General features: G+C 50.4%; 1 protein-coding gene across 1 annotated transcript in view; it reads left to right on the top strand.

Moving 5' to 3' along the window:
* Positions 1 to 14,159, top strand: part of C4H6orf132 (chromosome 4 C6orf132 homolog) — a 61,818-nt gene extending 47,659 nt beyond the window's left edge. Inside the window, exons 3-5 of the mRNA XM_007529740.3 lie at positions 2,462 to 2,537; positions 7,329 to 10,377; positions 12,010 to 14,159. Coding sequence (XP_007529802.1) covers positions 2,462 to 2,537; positions 7,329 to 10,377; positions 12,010 to 12,115 — 3,231 coding nt within the window. The 3' untranslated portion in view covers positions 12,116 to 14,159. The remainder of the gene's footprint in view (positions 1 to 2,461; positions 2,538 to 7,328; positions 10,378 to 12,009) is intronic.
* The last annotated feature ends 8,562 nt before the right edge of the window (positions 14,160 to 22,721 follow it).

Raw genomic sequence — 22,721 nt, 5'->3', positions numbered from 1 at the left:
CCAAAAAATTGGAGGAGGAAGAGGAGGAGGAGGAGGGGGAGGGGGGGAGGAGGAGGAGGAGGAGGAGGAGAAGGAGAAGAAGAAGACCAGGAGCAGTGGATTCATAATGCAGGCCTTGGAGGCAAGGAAGGAAAGGAGAAAGAAAGAGAATATGTGTGTTGGATAAACCTCTTTCATGGGAGTCCCGCAGTAGCACAGCAGGTTAAGCGCAGGTGGCGCCAAGCGCAAGGACCGGCTTGAGGATCCTGGTTCCAGCCCCCTGCTCCCCACCTGCAGGGGAGTCGCTTCACAGGCGGTGAAGCAGGTCTGCAGGTGTCTATCTTTTACTTGAGTGAACATTTCCCAGTTTTCCATATAACAATACAACCATCCCCCACTAGGTCCTCTGTCATCCTTTCTGGGTCTGTACTCTCCCCCCACCCATCCACCCCAGAGTCTTTTACTTGCAGGTGTCTATCTTTCTCTCCCCCTGTCTTCCCCTTCTCTCTCCATTTCACTCTGTCCTATCCAACAATGTCGACATCAACAACAATAACTACAACAACAATAAAAACAACAAGGGCAGGAGTCGGGCGGTAGCGCAGCAGGTTAAGCGCAGGTGGTGCAAAGCGCAAGGACCGGCGTAAGGATCTGGGTTGGAGCCCCCGGCTCCCCACCTGCAGGGGCACTTGTGAAGCACGTCTGCAGGTGTCTTTCTCTCCCCCTCTCTGTCTTCCCCTCTTCTCTCCATTTCTCTCTGTCCTATCCAACAATGACGACATCAACAACAACAATAATAACTACAACAATAAAACAACAAAGGCAACAAAAGGGAATGAAAAAATAAATATTAAAAAAGCAAGGGCAACAAAAAGGAAATAAATTTTTTTAAAAACCCTCTTTCATGAATGAGGTATAATGTTGGTCTGAGTTCAATATTAATGGATCAACAATATACATTAGATAAGATGTCATTAAACAGGAAGTAAGCAGAAAACAAGGTTATGTGTCAATTGGCTGATGTAGATGCTGCAACCAAGGTTTGCAGAAACCTAATCCTGTATTTACCTTGGGGCATTAATTATTTACTAACTTAGTTGCAACAATGCTGCAGACCATAGCTTCCTCAAATAACAAGACTCCATTGTACCATAAAATTAAAATGTGTGCATTTTAGTACATTCTGAAGGTTGAGCAACTATCACCATCCATCGAAGATTTGCTAGAAATTAAAATGGTCCCACAGAAGGGGAAGCCGGGTGGTGGCTCGCTTGGTAGAGTACACAAGTGATCATGTGCAGACTTGGGTTCAAGTCCCTGGTCTTCGGCTGCAGGGGAAATTTATTGTGCAGACATCGAGCCCCAGCAATAACTGTGGTGACAGTAAAAAAACATTTTCGGGAGTCGGGCGGTAGCGCAGTGGGTTAAGCACACGTGGCACAAAGTGCAAGGACCGGCATAAGGATCCTGGTTTAAGCCCCCAGCTCCCCACCTGCAGGGGAGTTGTTTCACAGGCAGTGAAGCAGGTCTGCAGGTGTCTGTCTTTCTCTCCCCCTCTCTGTCTTCCCCTCCTTTCTCCATTTCTCTCTGTCCTATCCAACAAAGACAACATCAATAACAACAGCAACAATAAAAACAGCAAGGGCAACAAAAGGGAAAATATTTTTTTAAAAAGTTAAAAAATATTTTTCTTTATTTTACTTGAAAGGACAGAGAGAAATTGAGAGGGGAGGAGGAGACAGAAAGACAGAGGGGGGAGTCGGGCGGTAGCGAAGTGGGTTAAGCACACGTGGCACAAAGCACAAGGACCTGCATAAGGATCCTGGTTCAAGCCCCCGGCTTCCTGCCTGCAGGGAATCACTTCACAAGCGGTGAAGCAGGTCTGCAGGTGTCTATCTTTCTCTCCCCATCTCTGTCTTCCCCTCCTCTCTCCATTTCTCTCTGTCCTATCCAACAACAAAAACAGCAATGACAACAACAATAAGAAGAACCACAATGATAAACAACAAGAGCAACAAAAGGGAATAAATAAATAAAATAAATATTTTTTTTAAAAAAAAAGAAAAAAAAGAAAGACAGAGGGGCTGGCCAGTGGCTCATCTGGTTGAGTGCACATGTTATCTCGTGCAAGGACCCAGGTTCAAACCCTGAGTCTCCACCTGCAGGAAGGAAGCTGCACAAGTGTTGAAGCAGTGATGCAACTGTCTTTCCCTCTCCCCTTTCCTTCTTGATTCCTCTGTTTCTATCAAATAAATAAAATATTGACAGAGAGAGACTGCAACACTGCTTCACTACTCAAGAGTCTTCTCTCTTTCTGTGTCCTTGTGCATGGTAACATGTGTGCTCAACTGGGTATGCTACTGACTGGCTCACAAACATGAATTTTTTTAGTTAAAAAAAAAAAAAGCTCCACAGAGCAGCAGTTTAAGAAGAATTAACTGTCCTTCTTGTCCCATCCTCTGACCCCTCTGCTCCCTTTCAGAATGTCCAGGAGAACCATGGGCTGGCTGTACCCACCCCCTGTGTCCCAGAAGACTTTGCTAACAAAGGAGTGACAGGTAAGAGGATCCGCCACCTTCTTTTCTTCCTTTGGCTGGAACATGTGATCTATATCCCTAGCTGGTGATAAAACAATATCCCAAACCCTCTTGATCTCTGGCTGCAATAAGCGGAAGCAGTAGGGCTGGAGGCTGAGAGTAGGCTTGACCAACGTCCCCCTAGGCCAATTACTAGTCCCTTGCACCTCAGTATCTGCCAAAAAACAATGGCAATGATGAGTCCAGTTCTTGAGAAGTAAATGGGTTTTGGGTGGGACAAAAGACATTTTTTTAAATTTATTTAATTATGATCAACAAGTCTGTAGGATAAAAGGGATACAATTCCCACCACCAGAGTTCTGCATCTGCCGCCCCTCCCTCTGGGAGTATGGACCCAGGATCATTATGGGGTGCAGAAGGTGGAAGGTCTGGCTTCTATAATTGTTTCTCCACTGGACATGGGCATTGCAGGTCAATCCATACTCCCAGAAAAAGGTGTTTCTTGTGAGATCCATGTTCAAAACCCACCAGTGACATCATGTTACCCAAAAGGAAGGTGCTAGCAAGGGCTGTCAGAGTCTAGCCTCATCTCTGCCTTCCCTCACTCATACGGCTCCAGTTATCCCAGTCACCTTGTTCTTTCAATACCCAGGTGAGGACTGGGGGGAGATAGTACAGCACGAAACTTAATGTAAAAGAGGTCCCAGATTCAATCTCCAGCACCACCATCTGGCAGAGCTGAGCTGTGCTCTGGTCAAAACAAGACACCCAGGAGCCTTTACACCCAAGATCTTTGCTCTGTAGTTCCTTTAGCCCAGCATGCTCTTCCCCTGCACATGTGTGGTCTCTCCTCCCTTACTCCCACTTGGATATCATCTCAGCGAGTCTTCTCTGATCTACCTATTCAGACTGCATGCCAACACACCTCTTCTGGTTTTATATCCCCCACATTACTCATTGTATAATGTGCTCATTATCATGTCCATTGCCTCTTATGCTGTTCCATTAAAACATATCTCTGAGAGGTCCAGGGTTTCTGTCTCTCTCTCTCTCTGTCTCTCTCTCTCTGTCTTAGATTTATTAATAAAAGAGAGGGAGAGAGAACCAGAGCATCACTCTGGTACCTGTAATCCCAAAGATCAAAATCAGCAACTCATATCAGTCCAATGGTTTATTCACTGTGTAACCTCCCAAGTCACCCTTGTGCTGTTTTTTTTTTTTTATTTATTCCCTTTTGTTGCCCTTGTTGTTCTGTTGTTGTAGTTATTATTGTTGTTGATGTCATCATTGTTGGATAGGACAGAGAGAAATGGAGAGAGGAGGGGAAGACAGAGAGGGGACAGAAAGATAGACACCTGCAGACCTGCTTCACCATCTGTGAAGTGAGTCCCCTGCAGGTGGAGAGCGGGGGGGGGGGGGGGGGGGCTCGAACCAGGATCCTTATGCCAGTGTGCTTTGAGCCATGTGTGCTGCACTACCGCCCAACTCCCCCTCGTGCTGTTTTTTGTTTACGTTTTGTTTTTAGTTTTTGTTGCTGTCATGTTATCTCTGAGGCTCAGTACCAGCACTATGAATCCACACTCCCAGAGGATGTCTTTTTTTTTTTTTTTTTTTTTTTTTTTGGTTTTCATTTAATAGGACAGAGAGAAATTGAGAGGAGAAGGGGAGCTAAAGAGGGAGACAGAAAGACAGACACCTGCAGACCTGCTTCAGCGCTTATGGGGGATCAAACCGGGGTCATTGCACATGGTGACATGTGAGCTTAACCAAGTGTGCCACCACCCAGCCCCCACCCTTGTTATGTTTTTCAAATCCTTAGTAACTGGGGTTCTGTGTGGTTGTTAGTTTCCGTCTCCCTGATCTTGGTTGGGTCCTCATTTGAGATCAGATAGCTGGGAGGGTCCCTGGAGCACTGCATATTCCCCAGGTTTGCTAGACCCTGCACTAGACACTGAGGGTGGTGTGTCTCTCCTTGTGGCCTGTAGACTTTGAGGATGGGTCTGGGGACTGAGTCCCAGAGGGAGAGATGAGGCTGAGAGTGTGCTTCCCAGCATCTCTTCAGTGCACAGGTCACCCTGCCATCACTGCACACCCTCCCCTGCTCCCCCACACACATACATAATGGTGCAGAATTTGTTCCATAAGTTCCCTGTGAGATGGAAAGCTGAATGCTTGTGGGGGTCAGGCAGTAGGTAGCTCATCAGGTTAAGCGCACATGGTGCGAAGCACAAGGACTGGCACAAGGATCCTACAGGGGGGCCGCTTCACAGGCAGTGAAGCAGGTCTGCGGGTGTCTATCTTACTCTCCCTCTGTCTGTCTTCCCCTCCTCTCTCCATTTCTCTCTATCCTATCCAACAACAACATCAATAACAATATTAATAATAACCACAACAATGGTAAAAAAAAAAAAAAAGGACAACAAAAGGCAAAAAAAGTGGCCTCCAGAAGCAGTGGATTCATGGTGCAGGCACCCAGCCCCAGCAATAACCCTGGAGACAAAAAAAAAAAAAAAAAAAAGCTGAATGTTTGCTAGATTAAGGGTCTTTATTCTTTTTTAAGGCTTATTTATTTATGAGAAAGAGAGAATGAGAAAGAGCCAGTGAGTGCATCAGTGTGGTGTATGCACTGCAAGAAGTCGAATGCTTTATTCACTGTACCACCTCTCAGGCAACAGATACAGAGTCTTTAGAAAACAGGAGTTGCTTGTACAAATTGCTCTTTCTGGCCTGGAGAGATAGTTCACTCGGTAGGACTGCAACCCATGCCATTCATGCAACCCAGGTAAGTTCAAGCCCTGCTATCACACTGGAGGTGCCTTGGTCCTGGGGGAAGCCCCAGTGCCGTAGTATCTCTCCCTTTCTCTGTGTCTCTGTCTGTATGTGAAAAAGCCCACCTGGCATGTTAAACTTACACATGCATAAACTCTGTGCAGCAAACACACACAGGTGCTGGTGAAATAGCTGTCTTGGATAGTTCGCTGCTTTATCATATGCACAACCCAGTTTCATCCTGGTCCCCACTGCACTGCATTGAAGGAAGCCTTAGTGCTGTGGTCCCTTTTATATTCTCTCTCTCTCCCTCTCTCTTTCTCTCTCTGCCTTTGTCAAAAAAAAAAAAAAAAAGATACGCACACAATTTTTCCTTCCCACAGATCTTCCACCCAAATATTCACACTGAAAAGCACCCCCCAGGCCCTAGCACTGATCCACAGCTTTCTAGCCCGTTCCCCAATATTCCCTGTCTGTCTGCTGATCGGAACACAGTTGGCAGCAGTCAGCGTGGTTTCTGTTCATTAAGCACCTGCTATAGGCTTAGCACGATGATAAACCCTTCACATGTCTTTACATGGATACACTTATTTAACCTACACAAGTGTTGTGAAGTAAATGCTAGCATTATATCCATGTTCTGGATGGGAAAACTGAGAGCCAGCAGGGTTGACCAGTGTGCCCAAGATCGCAGAGCTGGGATGTGAACACTGGCCTTTCTAGCTTTGCACCATTCAAGGTCCCTGCAAGAAACAGCACTCCTCGGGGATGACAAGAGAGAGTTCAGTAATGGCACTGTATATAGCTGTGTGAGCAACACTAGGAGACTGAAGTGGGCTGTGGTGTCCCAGGAGCATCACAGCAGTGGGGACTCCTCCATTTCAGGTCTGTGGGAGAAGGGCTGCCAGACAGAAACATGGCCTCTGCCAATCTTTGGTCCAGCTGGGAGGGGGTGGGGTCAGTGCTCTGGCCTCTAGCATCCTCTGATCTCCTGCTGTTGCCTGCCATTGGCTGAACCTGCCTGTGGGCAGAAGGTGGAGTGCATGACTCCTGGAGCAAATGGAAACTGTATACTACAGGCTCCAAAGGCTATCAGAGTCATGTGGGGCCCCTCACCAGAGAGGAGAAAGTGTGGGGAGAAATCATAATGGTTATGAAAAAGACTGTCATGCCTGAGGCTGTGAGATCCCAGGTTCAGTTCCCAGTACCACCATAAGCCAGAGATGAACAATGCTCTACTGTCTCTGCATCTTTTTTATTATTACTATCTTTATTTATTGACTAGAGACAGCCAGAAATTGAGAAGGAAGACAGTGGGAGAGAGAGAGAGAGAGAGAGAGAGAGAGATGCCTGCAGCACTGCTTCACTACTCACAAAGCTTTCCCCCCAGCAGGTGGTGACCAGGGGCTCAAACCCAGGTCCTTCAAATTGTAACATGTAAAAAAAAAAAAATTGTAACATGTATGCTAAATCAGGTGTGCCACCACCCAGCCCCTTCTCTCTGTATCTCTCTTTTAAGATAAAATAAATAAAAATATTTAAAAAAATAATAAAGAGAGTCAGCTGGTGGCACACCTAGTTAAGTGCACACATTACCATGCACAAGGACCTAGGTTCAAACCCCTATTTTCTACATGCTTCATGAGAGGTGAAGCAGGGCTTCAGGTGTCTCTTTCTCTCTCTATCTCCCTACCCCTCTCAATTTCTCTCTGTCCTATCTAGTTAAAAAAATATAGAAAAAGGAAAAAAAAAATGCTGCCAGGAGCAGTAGATTCATAGTGCTGGCACTGAGCCCCGGCAACCCTGGTGGCAAAATAAATAAATAAAGTAAAAAAGAGGGTCACTAGTAGCAGAGCTTGGGGGGAGAGAGACATTGCTGTTCTGTCCCTTGGTGATTAGGAGAAAAGTTCTGACCCTGGCCAGTTACTTCCTTGGTGCTGTCCCGCCACCTCCCGGATCACTCCCACAGTGGGCACACAGATAGCAGGCCGGCTTGGCCTCCTCACCACTGCCCTTCTCATCTTTGCCTCTCCCTTCCTCCAGGTTCCAGCATGCTGGTCAATGGCAACCTCCGACTGTACAGCTCTGTGGGTGACCTGAGGCCTGGACACTATGGCCAGGACCCACTCATCCCCCCTCCTCCCCCGGGCCCAGCCCCAGGGCCACCCCCAGACATGTCCCAACCTCAAGGGGAGTCACCACCTCCACCACCCCCACCTTTTGCACCTCCCCCTCCACCCCCCCTGCTACTGGAACCCCCACCCCCACCCAACATAGCCCCACCTCCACCCCCGCCATTGGGGGCCCTCTCTCCCCCACCTGCCCTTCCCTCCCCATCCACACCTACCCCTCCTGACTTTATTCCTCCTGCCCCACCCTTGGTCACTCTGGCCCCACCCCCGCCCCCTTTGCCAGTCCCAGCCCCTCCAGCTCCCTTGTCTCTTCATCTCTTTCCCCCGGGAGGTGTCACCAAGTGGAAATCAGAGGTTGCACTGAACAGTAGGCAGCCAGAGACCCCCAGAACCAGCCCCCCCAAGAGCCCAGCTGAGCCGAAAGGGAGTCCTCTGGGACCTAAGCCAGAGCCCCACCTTACCTTCCCTCGCTCATTCAAGGTGCCTCCCCCAACCCCAGTCAGGACTTCCTCCATCCCCATTCCAGAAACACCTGGGGCTCCTCCAGAAGATGGGCTGATGAAAAAGGGCCACAGTCGACTCCCGCTCCCTCCCAGCTTCCATATCCGCCCTGCATCTCAGGTCTACCCAGACAGTGCCCCTGAGTCAGAGAGTCCTGGGGGGCTCAGGACTGCAGCTCCAGCTAGCCCCAGGCTGGGGCCATCCCTGTCCAGCACACAAGAGCAAGCTGAGACTCCACCTCCAGCCCCTCCTCTGCCCCCTCATGCACCTCCTCTTCCCCCACCACCACCCCCTCAACCCCCTCCTGCCCCTCCTTTGCCTCCCAATGAGAAGCCAACCCCTCCACCTACTGGATTTACAAAAAAACCCAAAAACAGCTTTCCTGCACCTCAATCCAAACCTAGCCCCCCCTCTCCAGAGGACACAGGCTCTTCAGAGCCCATGGACTTGTGGGACCCCCGTCAGATGGATAAGCTGCGCAGTGAGCTGGCAGCCTACCTCTGCGGCTCCAGGAGAGAGGACCGACTGGTTAGTCAGAAGGCAGGGCCGAACACGGCCTCTAAGGAAAAGGAGGGCAAGAAGTGCCCCAGCCCACCAGAAAAGGAGGGTCTCCCAAGTCTGCCGGAGAAGGAGACACCCCCAGCTGTTCCTGAGAAGAGTCTTTGCCACCTGCCAGAGAGGGAGGCCACCACTAGCCTGACCCTCCCACCTGTAGACTACATCCCCCAAGAAGCCTCCACTACCAGTGTCCGGCAGATCCGAAATGAACTGGAGGCTCGGATCTCCTCTTCAGCAGACAAAGAGAACAAGCCTAGTATCCGATTTTTGCCCCCCAAACCTCGGCTGGAAGGGGGAAGATTCTTTGAAAGCAAGGCTGAGAATGGCAAGTTCTCCAAGCCCTGGACCAAGAATCTGACGCCTCTATCTACTGCCCCCCTGCCAACCTCAGCATTCCAGACTAAGGCCACCCCTGGGCCGGCCACACCACCCAAGGCCACCTCTGGGCCAGCCTTGCCACCTAAAGCTACGCCTGCACCTGCTCTACCGTCATCAAGCACAGCTCTGCCCACCGCATCATCCCAAAGGACAACAGAGAAGAACGTGGGCCCAAGTGGGCAGTGGGAGAAGACAGAACCTCAGGTACTTGCAGCATCCTCCCAGCCAGAGGCAGAAGGGCGCCCCTCGGAAGCCAGTAAGCCCTCTCCACCCAGAGCCCTGTCTTCTCCAGCCCTCCCGCCAAAGACAGGAGCCCCAGGCCCAGGTCGGGAAGAGATGACCTGCATCTACCAGCCCCATCGCAGCCTGAATAACCCCAGCCGTGAGGTGGCGGTGGTGACGCCCACGGTGGCCAGAGAGACTGCAGGAACAGGGGGGCCTGTGGAAGTGAAGGAACCCCAGGAGCTGCCAGCCAAGCCCCCAGCTGCAGCCCCGCCTGCAGAGGAGCTTCTCAGGCACCCGGTGACGGGGGAGGTGGTGGAGCGGGGCTCCCCTATGGCTCTGCTCCTTGCAGCCAGGCAGAGGGCTCAGAAGGGAAGGCTTGGGAGCGCAGGCCTGGGCCGGTCCTCCCTGCCAGGGAGTCTCCGTGGTCACAGCGGTCACGGCAGCCAGCCAGAGGCCGGCTCTGACAGCATTTTCTACAACCACGGCCGGCCCAACTCCTTCACTGTGGTCCCCAAGCTCCCCAAGGAGGAGGTGCAGGACCCCGCGCTGGGCCTGTCAGCACAGCCCAGCACCCCGGCCCAGTGGAAGCCCCAGCCACCGGGGGACCCCGAGGGCCCGGAGTCCAGCCGAGCGCGCAACGGGACAAAGGCGGAGCCCCAGGTCCCGGGGGCCTGGGAGAGACCAGCTCGCTGCAGCCTCGCCCGGGGCCGCGCGCCGCCCAGGTCCTTCTCCTCCCCTCCGTCCCCGTCCTACAAGCGGGAGGATGAGGACGAGGACGACAAAGAGTTCAGCTTCGAGCTCATCCCCCCGCCGCCGGAGTTCAGCAGCGACCCCGAGCCCCCGGCACCGGCACCGGCACCGGCCGCCCACTACCGGGGCCGACGTTGCTCCCCGCCCAGGAACAGCCCCTCGGACTTGGGGCTGCCGCCGGTGGGCTCACGAGCACCGCCTCGCGGCTCCTCGCGGCTCCCGGCGGCGGCGAGCGCGCTGTACGGCCGCGCGGGGGCCCCGGAGCGCCGCTCGGGCGGGGGCGGCTCGCTCATCAAGAAGCGTCTGTACGTCGGGGAGCACCCCCGCGGCCCCGGGCTGCCCCGCGGCGGCCCGGGCCGCAGCCTGAGCACCCCCAGCTGCTTCGGGCCGCCGCCCGGAGGCCCCGACATGCGCCGCGTCAACTCGGCCGGCCGCGCCGCCCCCGGGGGTCTGCACACGCGCAGGACCTCGCTGGAGGGCGCCGCCCGCGGAGACACCAAGGTCAAGGCGGCGGCCGGCGACTACGGCTTCGCCCCCGCGGCCGCCAGGTGAGCTGCGCGGGGAGGGGGAGCCGCTGCCAGTGCCCTTTTCTCTATCTTCTTTTCCATCACCACCACCCCTTTTTTAAAATTCAAGTCACTTTTTAAAATATTTATTTATTCATTCCCTTTTTGTTGCCTTTGTCTTATTGCTGTAGTTATTATTGTTGTAGTTATTATTGATGTTGTTGTTGTTGGATGGGACAGAGAGAGATGGAGAGAGGAGAGGAAGACAGACACCTGCAGACCTGCTTCACCGCCTGTGAAGCGACTCCCCTGCAGGTGGGGAGCCGGGGGCTGGAACCCGGATCCTTACGCCGGTCCTTGTGCTTTGTGCCACCTGCGCTTAGTCGGCTGCGCTACCGCCTGACTCCCTTCAAGTCATTTTTTAACAAAATATTATTGGGTAGAGACAGAGAAATGAAAAGGGGAGGGAGAGACATCTGTAGAGCTACATCACTCTTGAAGCTTTCCCCCTGCAGGTGCGGACCAGGCGCTTGAACCCAGGTTCTTACCCACTGTAGTGGGTGCGCTTAAACTGGTGTGCCACCACCTGCCCCCCTTTCCCTCCCCTTCTTCCTATTTTATTTCTCTTCTTATTGACACCAGGGTTATCGTTGGGGCTTGGTGCCTGCTCGATGAATCCACTGCTCTTAGCGACCATCCCCCTCTTTTTTTATTTGATAGGAGAGAAATTGAGGGAGGAGGGGAAGAGAGAGATCTGCAGTATTTGCTTCACTGTTTATGAAGCTTCTCTGCAGGTGGAGACCAGGGGCTCGAACCCAGGTCCTTGTGTATAGTAGCATGTATGCTTAATTAGGTGAGTCACCACTCGGCCCCCTCTTCCTGTTTTTGTTTTTTTTTTTCCCTCCTCTAACTAAAGAGAGCATTGCCCAGCTCTGATGGTGCAGGAGATTGAACCTAGGACTTCAGAGCTTCAGGCATGAAAGTTTTGCTGCATAACCATTATGCTGTCACCCCATCCCCCTTTTCCTGCTTCATCTCTTTTTTTTTTTTTCTTTTTTCTGGTGGAATGGGGCCTTGCATGTGCACAGTTTCACCACTCCAGGCCACTTTTTCTTTCACAACAGAGAGATGGAGATAGGGGACATAACACAGCAGAGCAGCTCTCTCCCTTGCCCTTAGCACCTCCCATGTGGTGCTGAGGCTCAAACCTGGTTTCTCTACATGGAAATGTAGGCACCCTACCCGGTGAGCTGTCTCTCTGCCCCCATTCTGATGCTTTCCTTTGTTCCCTTTTCGTAGCCACCTCCTTTTCCTGCCCGTCTCTCCTCTCTTCCACCCCCTGGAGCCATAGGACTTCAGGAAATTAGGGGGTGGCAGGAGAGCCCAGTGATCTCTGGGGGAATTCCCAGTGACTCTGGGTCCAGTCCTAGACTAAGAAAGAAGAATTCAGAGCAGAACTTCTGGGCCTGGATTTCGTGGCCAGCTGGGCCTAGACGGGAGGGGAACCCTGGGTCCAGTGACTGCACAGTGATAAGCCAGGGCTTGTGGGGGCAGATACCACAGTACTGAACCATCTTTTTCTTTCCTCTTGTGCCCTGGGGGAGATGGAATGGCCAGTGGTTCATCAGCAGCATTTACTAACCTCCCTTCTCTTCTGTCCCTCCCTCCCCCCAGGTCTCCCCACTATGGAAACACTGTCAACACGTTCACTGTGAGGCCAGGGACCCGGCATCCTATCTCCTACGCCTACTCGGGGGCCCATCGGAAAGCCACATCCTAAGTCCTGGCCCTCTGAGCTGTATTCCAAGGGGGTCCAATCAGGGCACTTGTTTTTGTGGGGGTAGGAGGGATGTAACAGTTGTGAGGCAGCCTGACACAGACACAAGGAGTGTTGTTTCCTGAACACAAGTGGATGGAAAGATGGACAAGTGAGAAGCAACGTCCCCTGAGAAGATCAACATGCACTTCTGCTTCCCAAAGCGCTGATCTGGCTGTGGACCATCAACAGATGGGAGTGGGAAGGGGAAGGAAGGAGAAGAGGAGATGCCTTTAAGGACACAGAGCCTGAGTTCCCGCTATCTGGTACTATTTGCTTTAGCAGGGCTTATTTAAAGTGGTTTTACAAGCATGGCCTACTGAGCAGGTTCTAAAAGTAAAAGGTAGGGCAGTAATGGGACCATATCAGGTTGGATGTGATTGCCTGCCAGGCCCACACCAAGGCCTAAAGCCCAGCCCTGTCTGGGTTAGGTATAGCATGCTAGAGGCTGATTTCTATAGCCTCTTACCAGTCTGTCATTTGCTGCCCCAAAAGTGATAACTTGGAATTCCTAGCATAGAAACCACACTGAGGTGGGACCAGGAGTGGACATACACAACACTTGGAGAAGATACAGGAACAGAGTGCTTTGCACTAGCTAGGGGTAGGGGGAACTGATGGTTCATTTCACCCTGGCCTTGGCCCTGACTAAAGGGAGGCATGAAAGGAAGAGAAGTGGCAACTTTGGGGTGGGAGAGAGAATACTCAGGTTCATTTTTTCTACTCAGACCCAGGTTGCCATGATTTGGGGGACTGGACCCAAGGAACCAGAAAGCCTGGGTCTTACAGCTGGTCGGGAACAGACAGGAAGCAGTTCTCTTTGGGGACGGGAAGATAGACCCTTCTGCTCTGTGGTAATAGCCAAAAGCCTTACATGGCCAGGTTCATTAAGACCTGCACCCCTCCGTATCCTTTCTCACCACTTCTCCCAAGCCTAATAATACAAGCTCCCAATACTGTTGAGACGTTAAAATGGATAGTCAAGATGCCAAGAAGCCTTGAAAAGTTGATAAAAAGATGAGTAGAGGTCAAAGAAGAGTTTGTTGTTCATAGGGAGTGTATTTTAGAAAGTCGGGGTGGAGGGACTGAGCCAGTTCAAAACAGAGGCCCTATCAGCAGGGTAACAATTCATCCTTTTGCCTGGGTAGTCTGGGGTTATGCCTGTTCTCCAGCGAATTAGATGCCCCCCCCCTTCTGTTTTTAAAAAGGAAGTGTTGCTTTGGATCAGACATAGCCTCCAGATATCAGGAAGCAGTATTCCTTGGTCTGTTCCCTGACTTTAGTTCCTGTAGGGCTGAATTTCTAGGACCAGGCTAAGGCAAGAAGGAAAGCTAGAGAGGGTCCAGCCCACTCAGATAATGGATTTTTTTTTCTTTTTTTTCAGATAGAGTGAGAGAGGCAGACAGAGAGGAAAAGAAACCATAGCACTGAAGCTTCCTGAATTCAGTGCAGTAGGGGCCAGGTTCAAACTGGGGGCAAGCACATGGCAAATGAGCTGTTTTGCTGACCCAGATGATAGACCCTTATGGTGTGTGGAAGTAGTTAAGGCAGTGGGTTATGAGAATGGCAGGTGAGCCACTTCAGGCAGAGTGGAAGCATGGCAGCCCTCCCAATGGATCTGGAGCTGGCTCTGTGTTCAAGAAGCAAACCCCAACCCAATGCCAACACTGACTCTCTTCTGTGGTAATAGCCAAAAGCCCTATATGGCCAGGTTCATTTTGAGACCTGGCCCCCTATGTGTCCTTTTTCACCACTTCTCCCAATCCCAATAATACAAGTCCCCAATACGGTTGAGACCAGTGCCTGCACTGACTCTGTATATGTATGTGTGTGTGCCCTATTTTATAAAGATTCCATAAACTCATCTGCTTTGTTAAGGTTGGGGAGGAGGAGTGTAGACTGTGTACTTAGCTGTGTACTGCTCTGGGCTGGGCTGGGCAGGGAAGGACTGGCTCTCACTTGGTTTGGGAAATAAACAGGCCAGTTTGGACTGGCCTCTGGCTTGGTGGCTGTGCATTGATGACTTGAAGCTGCTGGTACGTGGGACACCGTTGGGGAAGTTCAGCAGGTGATGGGACTGGTGAGCCATTTTGAGGGGTTCACCTTTCCCTTCTGCACCTTGGGACTCCTTCAACGGGAAGGAGCAGGGCTGAAGTCTGGTGATGGCAAACTGGGTGCCTTAGCAATTTTCTGACTCTGGGCCTCGGGTTTCGTGAACAGAGCTGATGATGATACCTACTTCCAAGGCTCTTGTGAAGCTCATTTAACAAGTATTTGAGTGACTGCTAGATGCAGGCATGTTGCTTAGCTTATACACAAAGCACTGACACACGTGTGCCTGTAGCAAGATTACAGTCTAGGGAGGAGAGGATAAAAGCACACAAATACCCCAATTATAATAAGTGGTGGGGAGGAAAGGAACAGAGTGTGTGGGAGAGAGGAATGGCTTTAATGGGTGGCTAGAGGAGGCCTCTTGAAATGGTCACGTTGAGGCTGACGTAGGCAAAGCCTTCACCATGTGCTCAGTAGCTGCTTGATGAATGGCAGCTTTGGGCAATAGCTACCTCACGTTCCTGTGAGGCCCTTCACAGTCTTCCATAAAGCCGTGATGTGGAATCATCAGCTTTTCCAGAGGGGGAAACTGAGAACCAGCAGAGTCATCTCAAGAAGTCAGAGATAGTCCATCTTCTCTGGGTCTTATGGTGGTGCTGGGGATTGAGCCTTCAACCTGGGAGCTCTGGGCATGCAAGTCTTTTTGCATAACCATTATACTATCACCACAGCCCTCCCCCAAATTTTGTTTTTGTTATCCCTGCTACAGGCTGGCTTTTTTCAGGTAGGCAGACAGGGAAAGACACCACAGCACTGAAGTTTCATTTTCTGTGGTGGGGGCCAGCTGGGTTGTGTGCATGATAAAGCAGTGCAATGTCCCAGTGAGCCATCCTGCTGGCCCTCCCCCCTAAATTTTATAGTTTTCTCTCAAAGTAGGGGTGGAGGCAGGCCTGAAGAGACACAGCTGCTCTTGTGCCAGCAGATTAATGGGTGTGAGTGGTGTGGGTGTTCCAGGAGCAGGCTGGCCACACCTTGATTTCTGGAGCCTCCATGGGTGTGGCCCAAGCCCCAGTGGCCAGCACCCCACCTCTCTGGTAGCTGGGGAAGATGTCTGAGCAGGCTGTGTTGGAAGCCAGGGCCCAGAGCCAGTAACATGAGAAGGGCCCTGTCTCCCAAACAACCTTCCCCCCCAGGGCAGGGCCTATTAAAGGAGTGAGAAGAGGCTTCCTCTCCCTGCAGGTGAGCTTCTAGCTCCCTTTTGTAGGGAGCTAAGGGAGGAACTGGGAGGTGTGAGGAAAGAAGTGGTTTCTGACAGGCCTGCCCCAGCCTGCTCACCCAACTCGCCTACCACAGCAGCCTGTGACAGCTTTCATCTTGCAGCTCAAAGGCGCTGCTCGTGTCCTGTCATTAGTCAGCTGTCTGGAATGGTGACCACTGACAGCAGAGAAGCTACAGGGGTGGCCGAATGCTGCAGAACTGCTGGGGCTTGTGGGGCTACTTGGGGCCAGGAGGTGAGAGAAGGTGTATTTTAAGGAGAGGGGTGATGCCCAAGGCAAGGCATTGTGGCTGCTTCCTCATGTGTGTGGACAGTCCTGGACTTGAGTTCCCAGTCTTCAGAGACCTAGAAATGTTCCACACAGATGAGCCACTCCTCGCCCCCTCAAGAACTAGTCTCAGCAAAGTAGCTCACTGGGATAGTGTATCAGGGCCAGCCCAGCTCCCGCCACAATGGAAGGAACTTCTCTTCTGTGGTGTCTTTCCTTCTCTCTCGCTCCCTCTGCCCCCCTCTGGCAAAGTTAGCCAAGAGAGATGAAGTATTGGCCCAAAGAAAAAAAAAAAAAACATGAAAGATAAAGAACTATTCTCAGAACAAACTCTTGACCCTCTCCTCAGCCTCCTAGGCTGCCTCATTCATCCCTCCACGTGTCTTAACACCCTATCCTCAGGTCTCCAGACTTCCTTCTCTTGTCTCTTTGTCAGAAGCCTTGAGTCCCCCCTCACCACATGCTTCTCATCTGGACCTGAAGTCCATGTTTCTTTCTTTTTTTTTTTTTTAATGTGATTCATTTCATGAGAGGGACAGCGGCCAGAACACTGTTCAGGTGCCAGGCTTCAAACCTGTGACCTTCCGCATGCAAGTCTCGTGCTTTACCCATTGAGTCATGGCCACCATATTTATTTATTCTTTTAATTTTTTTTTTATTTTGCCACCAAGATTATCACTGGGATTCAATGCTTGCATGACTCCACCTTTCCCAACTTTCTTTTTTCTTTTTCATTCTTTCTGATAGTCTGAGAGACAGAAATAGAGACAGGGAGAAGAGAGGGAGGGTGACTGGAGAGAGAGAGAAATGAGAGAAGGCAAGACACTTATAGCACTGCTTTACTGCTCATGACTCTTCCTGCAGGTGGGGACTGTGGGCTTGAACCTGGGTTCCTGTGGCATGGTAATGTATATATTCTACTGGGTGCGCCACATCCTGGCCACCACATTTCCAACTCTGAAGGTACCTCCTGGAGATGTGGACATCTGGGCAGCCATCTGACTTGACCTCTCCCAAACAGATTCTTCCTTTCCTTCCTTCTCTCATAGTTGTGTGAGACTCAGGCAGTCAGGCCAATGGCCCCTTTACCCTGAAATCCTTACCACCCCCCACCCCCCGCCGGCCTCTGCTCCCAGCTCCATTCACTCCCTTCACTCCCGAGGCCCAGCAAGATGAGTTCATCAGGAAGGTCTGCGTTGCAGAGACCCCTCCCACCCATGCCTCTACACCCACTTCCCTTGGCCCACTGCTTCTCATTCTTCAGTCTCTGCTCAAACACCCTTCAGCAAAGTCTCACCAGCTCCTGTTAAGATCCCCACCCACCTCGTGTATATGTGTGGGGGCTGTGTTGCTGTTATTTTCTCCATATCTCCCCCAGTGGTGTGTGAGCTTCACAGCACAAGGGTAGGACGTCCGGTCTTACTCATCACAGTGCCCCCAGCATCAGTGCCACTCCTAGCACTAACAGGCACTGCACAAATGTTTGTTGAATGAGTACATGTTAGTATTTAATTAAATTCTGCTAAAGTTCCGTGAGGAACACCATGGGTAGAGTACATAACCTTTCCTGTTCCTAGAGATTTGTGGCCCAGAGTTAATTTCAGAGATGGGCCTCTGAGGCCTTATCATACCCTCATGCCAGGGTGTTTGGTAGTGACTCCTGACTAGTGGGCTGAAGCATGAGGCAAGAGGAAGTGATACTAGCAGATGAGGTCATTCTTTTGACCACTGACTGAAAAGAACTGGGGGTGGGGAGATAGCACAGTCAATGCAAAAACAAATGGTTCTGCAAAAGACTTTCATGCCTGAGGCTCCAAGGCCCAAGGTTCAATCCCCAAAGCCACCATAAGCCAAAACTGAGCAGTGCTTGGTAAAAATAAATATGGGGGCTGGGCGGTAGCACAGTGGGTTGAGTGCACATAGCCCAATGCACAAGGACTGGCATAAGGATCCCTAGTTCGAGCCCCCGGCTCTCCACCTGCGGGGGGGGGGGGTGTCGCTTCATGGGTGGTGAAGCAGGTCTGCAGGTGTCTGTCTTTCCCTCTCTCTGTCTTCCCCTCCTCTCTCAACTTCTCTCTGTCCTATGCAACAGCAATAACAGTAACAACAAGAGCAACAAAAATGGGAAAAATGGCCTCCAGGAGCAGTGGATTCGTAGTACAGGCACCAAGCCCCAGCAATAACCCTGGAAGCAAAATAAAAGGGAAAAGGGAGTCGGACGGTAACATAGTGGTTAAGCGCACATGGCGCAAAGCGCAAGGACCAGCATAAGGATCCTGGTTCGAGCCCCCAGCTCCCCACCTGCAGGGAAGTCGCTTCATAGGTGGTGAATTTTATGCAGGTCTTTCTGTCCAGTTCTGCAGGTGTCTGTCTTTCTCTCCCTCTCTCTGTCCTCCCTTCCTCTCTCCATTTCTCTATCCAACAATGATGACAACAGTAGTATCTACAACAATAAAAACAAGGGCGACAAAAGGGAATAAGTAAATATTTAAATAAATATATTTTTTTTAAAAATAAGGGAACAAATGAGTGGGACATCATGAATGGTGGATTGATATTTTACACACACACACACACACACACACGACACAAAACCCCACCAATTCAACACTGTTATGGGGTGCTAGTGAGTACAAATAAAGGAACAAGACATGAGCATACACACACACACACACACACACCAGGAATATAAAGTAGGTGAATACAAACTTCTTCCACCTCATTGAGCCTAGCTAGCGACCAAATAGACCATGTGGGCCCATAGGGCACCAGTCGAGCAATGTGGGCATCCTTTTTTTCTGGGAACACAGGCTGGCAGCCTGGGGTCACATCAGCTAGGCTGCCCTCAGACCTGACTGTGGGAAGGGGTGCATGCCTCAATGAGGCAGTAAAGGGAGGCTGCCATTTATTTGCTCGTTTTCCCATTCAAACCCTAGGTAATGGGTAACTGCTTTGACTGCTTAACCACCACCTGCTGCTTTTGTCTTGCGGTGACCTCTCTTGGCCATTGAAAGACTCCTCCAGGGAGAGCAGAGAGGACATCTGTGGAACTTGCCCCGATAATAAATAAAGCACTACTGGTCACTCACTGACAAATCACCTTCATGTGTGCATGTAGGGCCTGCTATAACCAGTAGGTGGCGCTCTGCCCACAGTTGCTGGAACTCAAATCCAGTGGACGTGCAGGTTCAGCTTCAGAGCCCATTCAGATCCAGCTGAAGCTGGACAACACTCCTCCTAGGATTTCCTGAATTGAGGTGCTGTTTGGTATGCCACTAATTATCAAATCTGAGCATGCATCAGAAGTACTGGTAGACTTGTCAAAACACAGACTCCCGGAACATGTTTCCAGAGCTCTTGATTCATTTCATCTGGGGTGGGGCCTGAGAATCCATCCATATTTCGAATGAGTTCCAAGGTGGGGCTGCCAGTCCTGACAGCCCAGGGAGCACAGTTTGAGAACTGCAGCTGCGCAGTATCGTCTGTGTGTGCGTGTGTGTCTGGTGTATGTGTGATCTCCCCTGCCCCCGCCACACACACCAGGGTTATTGCTTGGGATTTACTGCCTGCATGTCTCCAGTGCTCCCTTTCCCTCCCTTACTTCCTCCCTTAAATCCTGTCTCACCACTATCAAAAAGAAATACCCCAGGAACACTGAATAAATTAATTTATTCAGCCTTACAGGGATGGGAAGATAGCACAGTGTTTATATAACAGATTCTCATGTCTGAGGCCCCAGGTTTAATCCCCAGCACCACCATAATGTCATAGCTGGCAGTGCTCTCCAGTGAAATAGCTTACTTGGATAGTGCACAACCCAGGTTCTAACTCAGACCCTACCATTTGGAAGGAAGCTTCAGTGCTATTTCCCCTCTTCTCTATCTCTCCATACATACATGAAAAAAATGTATATATAAGGGCTGAGGAGACAGCATAATGGTTATGCAAAAGATCTTCATGCCTGAGGCTCTGAGGTCCCAGGTTCAATCCCCAGCATCACCATAAACTAAAGCTGAGCAGTACCCTGGCTTAAAAATAAAATAAAATGGGGGCTGGGCAGTAGCACAGCAGGTTAAGGACACATGGTGCAAAGTGCAAGGACCAGCATAAGGATCCCAGTTTAAGACCCTGTCTCCCTACCTGCAGGGGAATCACTTCACGGGTGGTGAAGCAGGTCTGCAGTTGTCTTTCTCTCCCCCTCTCTGTCTTTCCCTCCTCTCTCCATTTCTCTCTGTCCTATCCAACAACAACAACAACAGCAATGGCAACAATAACAACAAGGACAACAAAATGGGGAAAATGGCCTCTAGGAGCAGTGGATTCATAGTTCAGTGACAGAGCTCCTTTAATAACCCTGGAGGCAAAAAGAAAAAAAGAAAGAAAAGAAAAAAATAAGTAAATGTGTCTTAACACCACCAGTCAGGACTCCTGGTGCAGGCAATATGCCGCTGTCCTGACTGCTGTCAGCTGAATTCCTCCTGGTGTCTGTCTTGGAATGAGTCCCTGCCTGATGGCTAGCTGGAGCAGGCTGTGGTCAGAAATGCCTGAGCATGAGGGTGAAGAAAGGGCTAAGGCAGGCAAACCAAAACCTCCCACTTCTCAGTCCTTGAAGAAGTATTGTGTCAAACGCCAAGAAGTTCCATGAGTAATGAGAGGAAAAATGGCTCTGTGGACTCACTCTCTCCTTTCAAAAGACACCAACAAGTCAACTCAGCAGAGCCAAGCTGGTTCACGGGAAGATCAAGCCTACAGGATCCTATAGAAGCCAGCCATCTCTCCCGCTGGCTTTACTCCTGTCAACCAGTCCCTCCCCACTCCATGCTGGCCACACTCTCCTCCTTAACACATGACACACTCACACGGTAAGGCTTCTGCATGAGCTGTTCCTTCACCACTGAATGCTCTTCTCTGCCTATCCCACCTCAAGGCAAATATCGTCTTTTTGCAGAGGCTGAGCCTTCCCTGAGTACTACATAAAAGGAAACTACCCTTCTTTATTCTTGTTTTCCTCCCCCCCCCCAACCTTTTATTATAGCCACCAGGGTTATCACTTGGTGGTTCCATGATGAAATTGACTGTTGCCAGTGACCTTTTTTCCTTCCTTCCTCCCTTCCTTCCTTCCTTCCTTCCTTCTTTCTTATTCTCCGTCTTCTTCTCTTTCATTTTTGTATAGAGACAGAAGTTAAGAAAGAAGGAGGAGATGAGAGTGAGAGAGAGGGAGAGAGAGAGAGAGAGAGAGAGAGAGGTGCTGTGTTTTAAAGTCCCATTATTACATCAAATGGTAGAGCTCACAGTCTGCTATGAGTGAGGACCCAGGTTCAAGCCCCAGCTACCACCTGGGAGCACCATGCTTGGCACCAAGAGGAAGCTCCAGGAATGGTGGTGTGGTGCTTTAATGTCTTTCCTCTTTCTGCATCTCTCTCTCCCCTTCTCTGCCTCTATTTGAAACTAAAAGGGAAAAGTACACTCAGAACAATGGAATTGTGCAGGCAGGGATGCATGAGAACTTGGTGGCAATAAAATAAAAATAAAATCATATCAAGCGGCTGAGGGGTGGCACTCCTGGTTAAGCACACACATTATCATGTGGCAAGGACCCAGATTGGAGCCCCCATTCCCCACCTTCAGGGGAGACATGTCTTAAGAGATGAAGCAAGTCTGCTTCAAGTGTCTATCTTTCTCTCTTCCTCTCTGCCTCCCCTTCCCCTCTCAATTTCTTTCCGTGGTATCCAATAAAATACAAAGAAAAAAAAATGTCCATCAGCAGTGGTAGATTCATAGGGTCAGCACCAAGTCCCAGTGACAACCCTGGTGGCAAAATAAAATAAAATAAAATCACCTAATGGACAAGCTCACCTCAGTCATAACAAAAGAAATGCAAACTAAAGTAATTCTAAAATATCATTTTCCGGGGGCCAGGTAGTGTCACACTGAGTTAAATGCACATTGTACTAACTGCAAGGACCTCCTCAAGGATCCAAATTAGAGTCCCTGCTCCCCACCTGCAATGGGGACACTTCACAAGGTGAAGCATGTCTGCAGGTGTTTGCCTTTCTCTCTCCCTATTTCCCCGTCCCCTCTCAATTCCTCTCTGTCCTGTTGAATAAAATGGCTTCCAGGAGCCACGGATTTATAGTGCTGGCACCGAGCCCCAGCAACTAGAGGCAAAAATATCATTTTTCTCTTATGAGATTGGCAGAAGAGGAGACATCTGATCATACAATGTTGACCTGGGTGCAGGCTGACAGGCTGTTTCCCTGGAGAGAGACTAATGTGGTGCAAGCCCATTATGTGGTGCAAGCCCAGATGCCATGGAGGGCATCTGGCACAGGCTACCAGAGGGTAAGTGCATAGCTGTGGGCAGGAAATGCCATGTCTAGGAAGTTGGTGCACAGATATTCCAGCAGGATAACATCAGCTCTCTATAGCAGTTTGTTGGAAATGTTCTCAATTGTGCTGGAATATGGTGCCTAGTGGACTATCCCACAACATAAAAACCCCCAAGAACGCACTTACTGAACCAACATGGAATGAAAACCAAGAGACAGATATTAGGTTGTGTGGGGCTATGTGTAAGCTTGATAGAGCTTAGGGAAAACTCTCCCCATTCTTGGATGGAGGTCTGGGTAAGACACCCCCTTGTTAGTCTCTCTCAACCGTGATGAGCAAAGGGGAAAAACAGTCTCTCAGACTTAGTTCTTCCCTTTCAGACTCTCAAGCCCACAGAAACCTCACTGCCTCTCCCCATTAACTGCAGACCACATGGCTGCCTGCCTTAAGGTTCATTTAAAGTTCACAGTCACCCAGAGTTCACACAACCACCTCACTTTTGATCACTAGAGAAAGCATACTCCATCAAACACCTCCTTGACTTCAGTCAGTGAAACTCCAAACGTTATTTCCTTATAGCCTTCTGATAATCTCTCAAGCTTGTTTATCTTCTTTCTATCTCACCCTACTGGTTTAACCCCTAT

The sequence above is a fragment of the Erinaceus europaeus genome, chromosome 4 (genome assembly GCF_950295315.1).
Source record: "Erinaceus europaeus chromosome 4, mEriEur2.1, whole genome shotgun sequence".
NCBI lineage: Eukaryota > Metazoa > Chordata > Mammalia > Eulipotyphla > Erinaceidae > Erinaceus > Erinaceus europaeus.
This window is presented reverse-complemented; position numbering and strand designations above follow the sequence as displayed.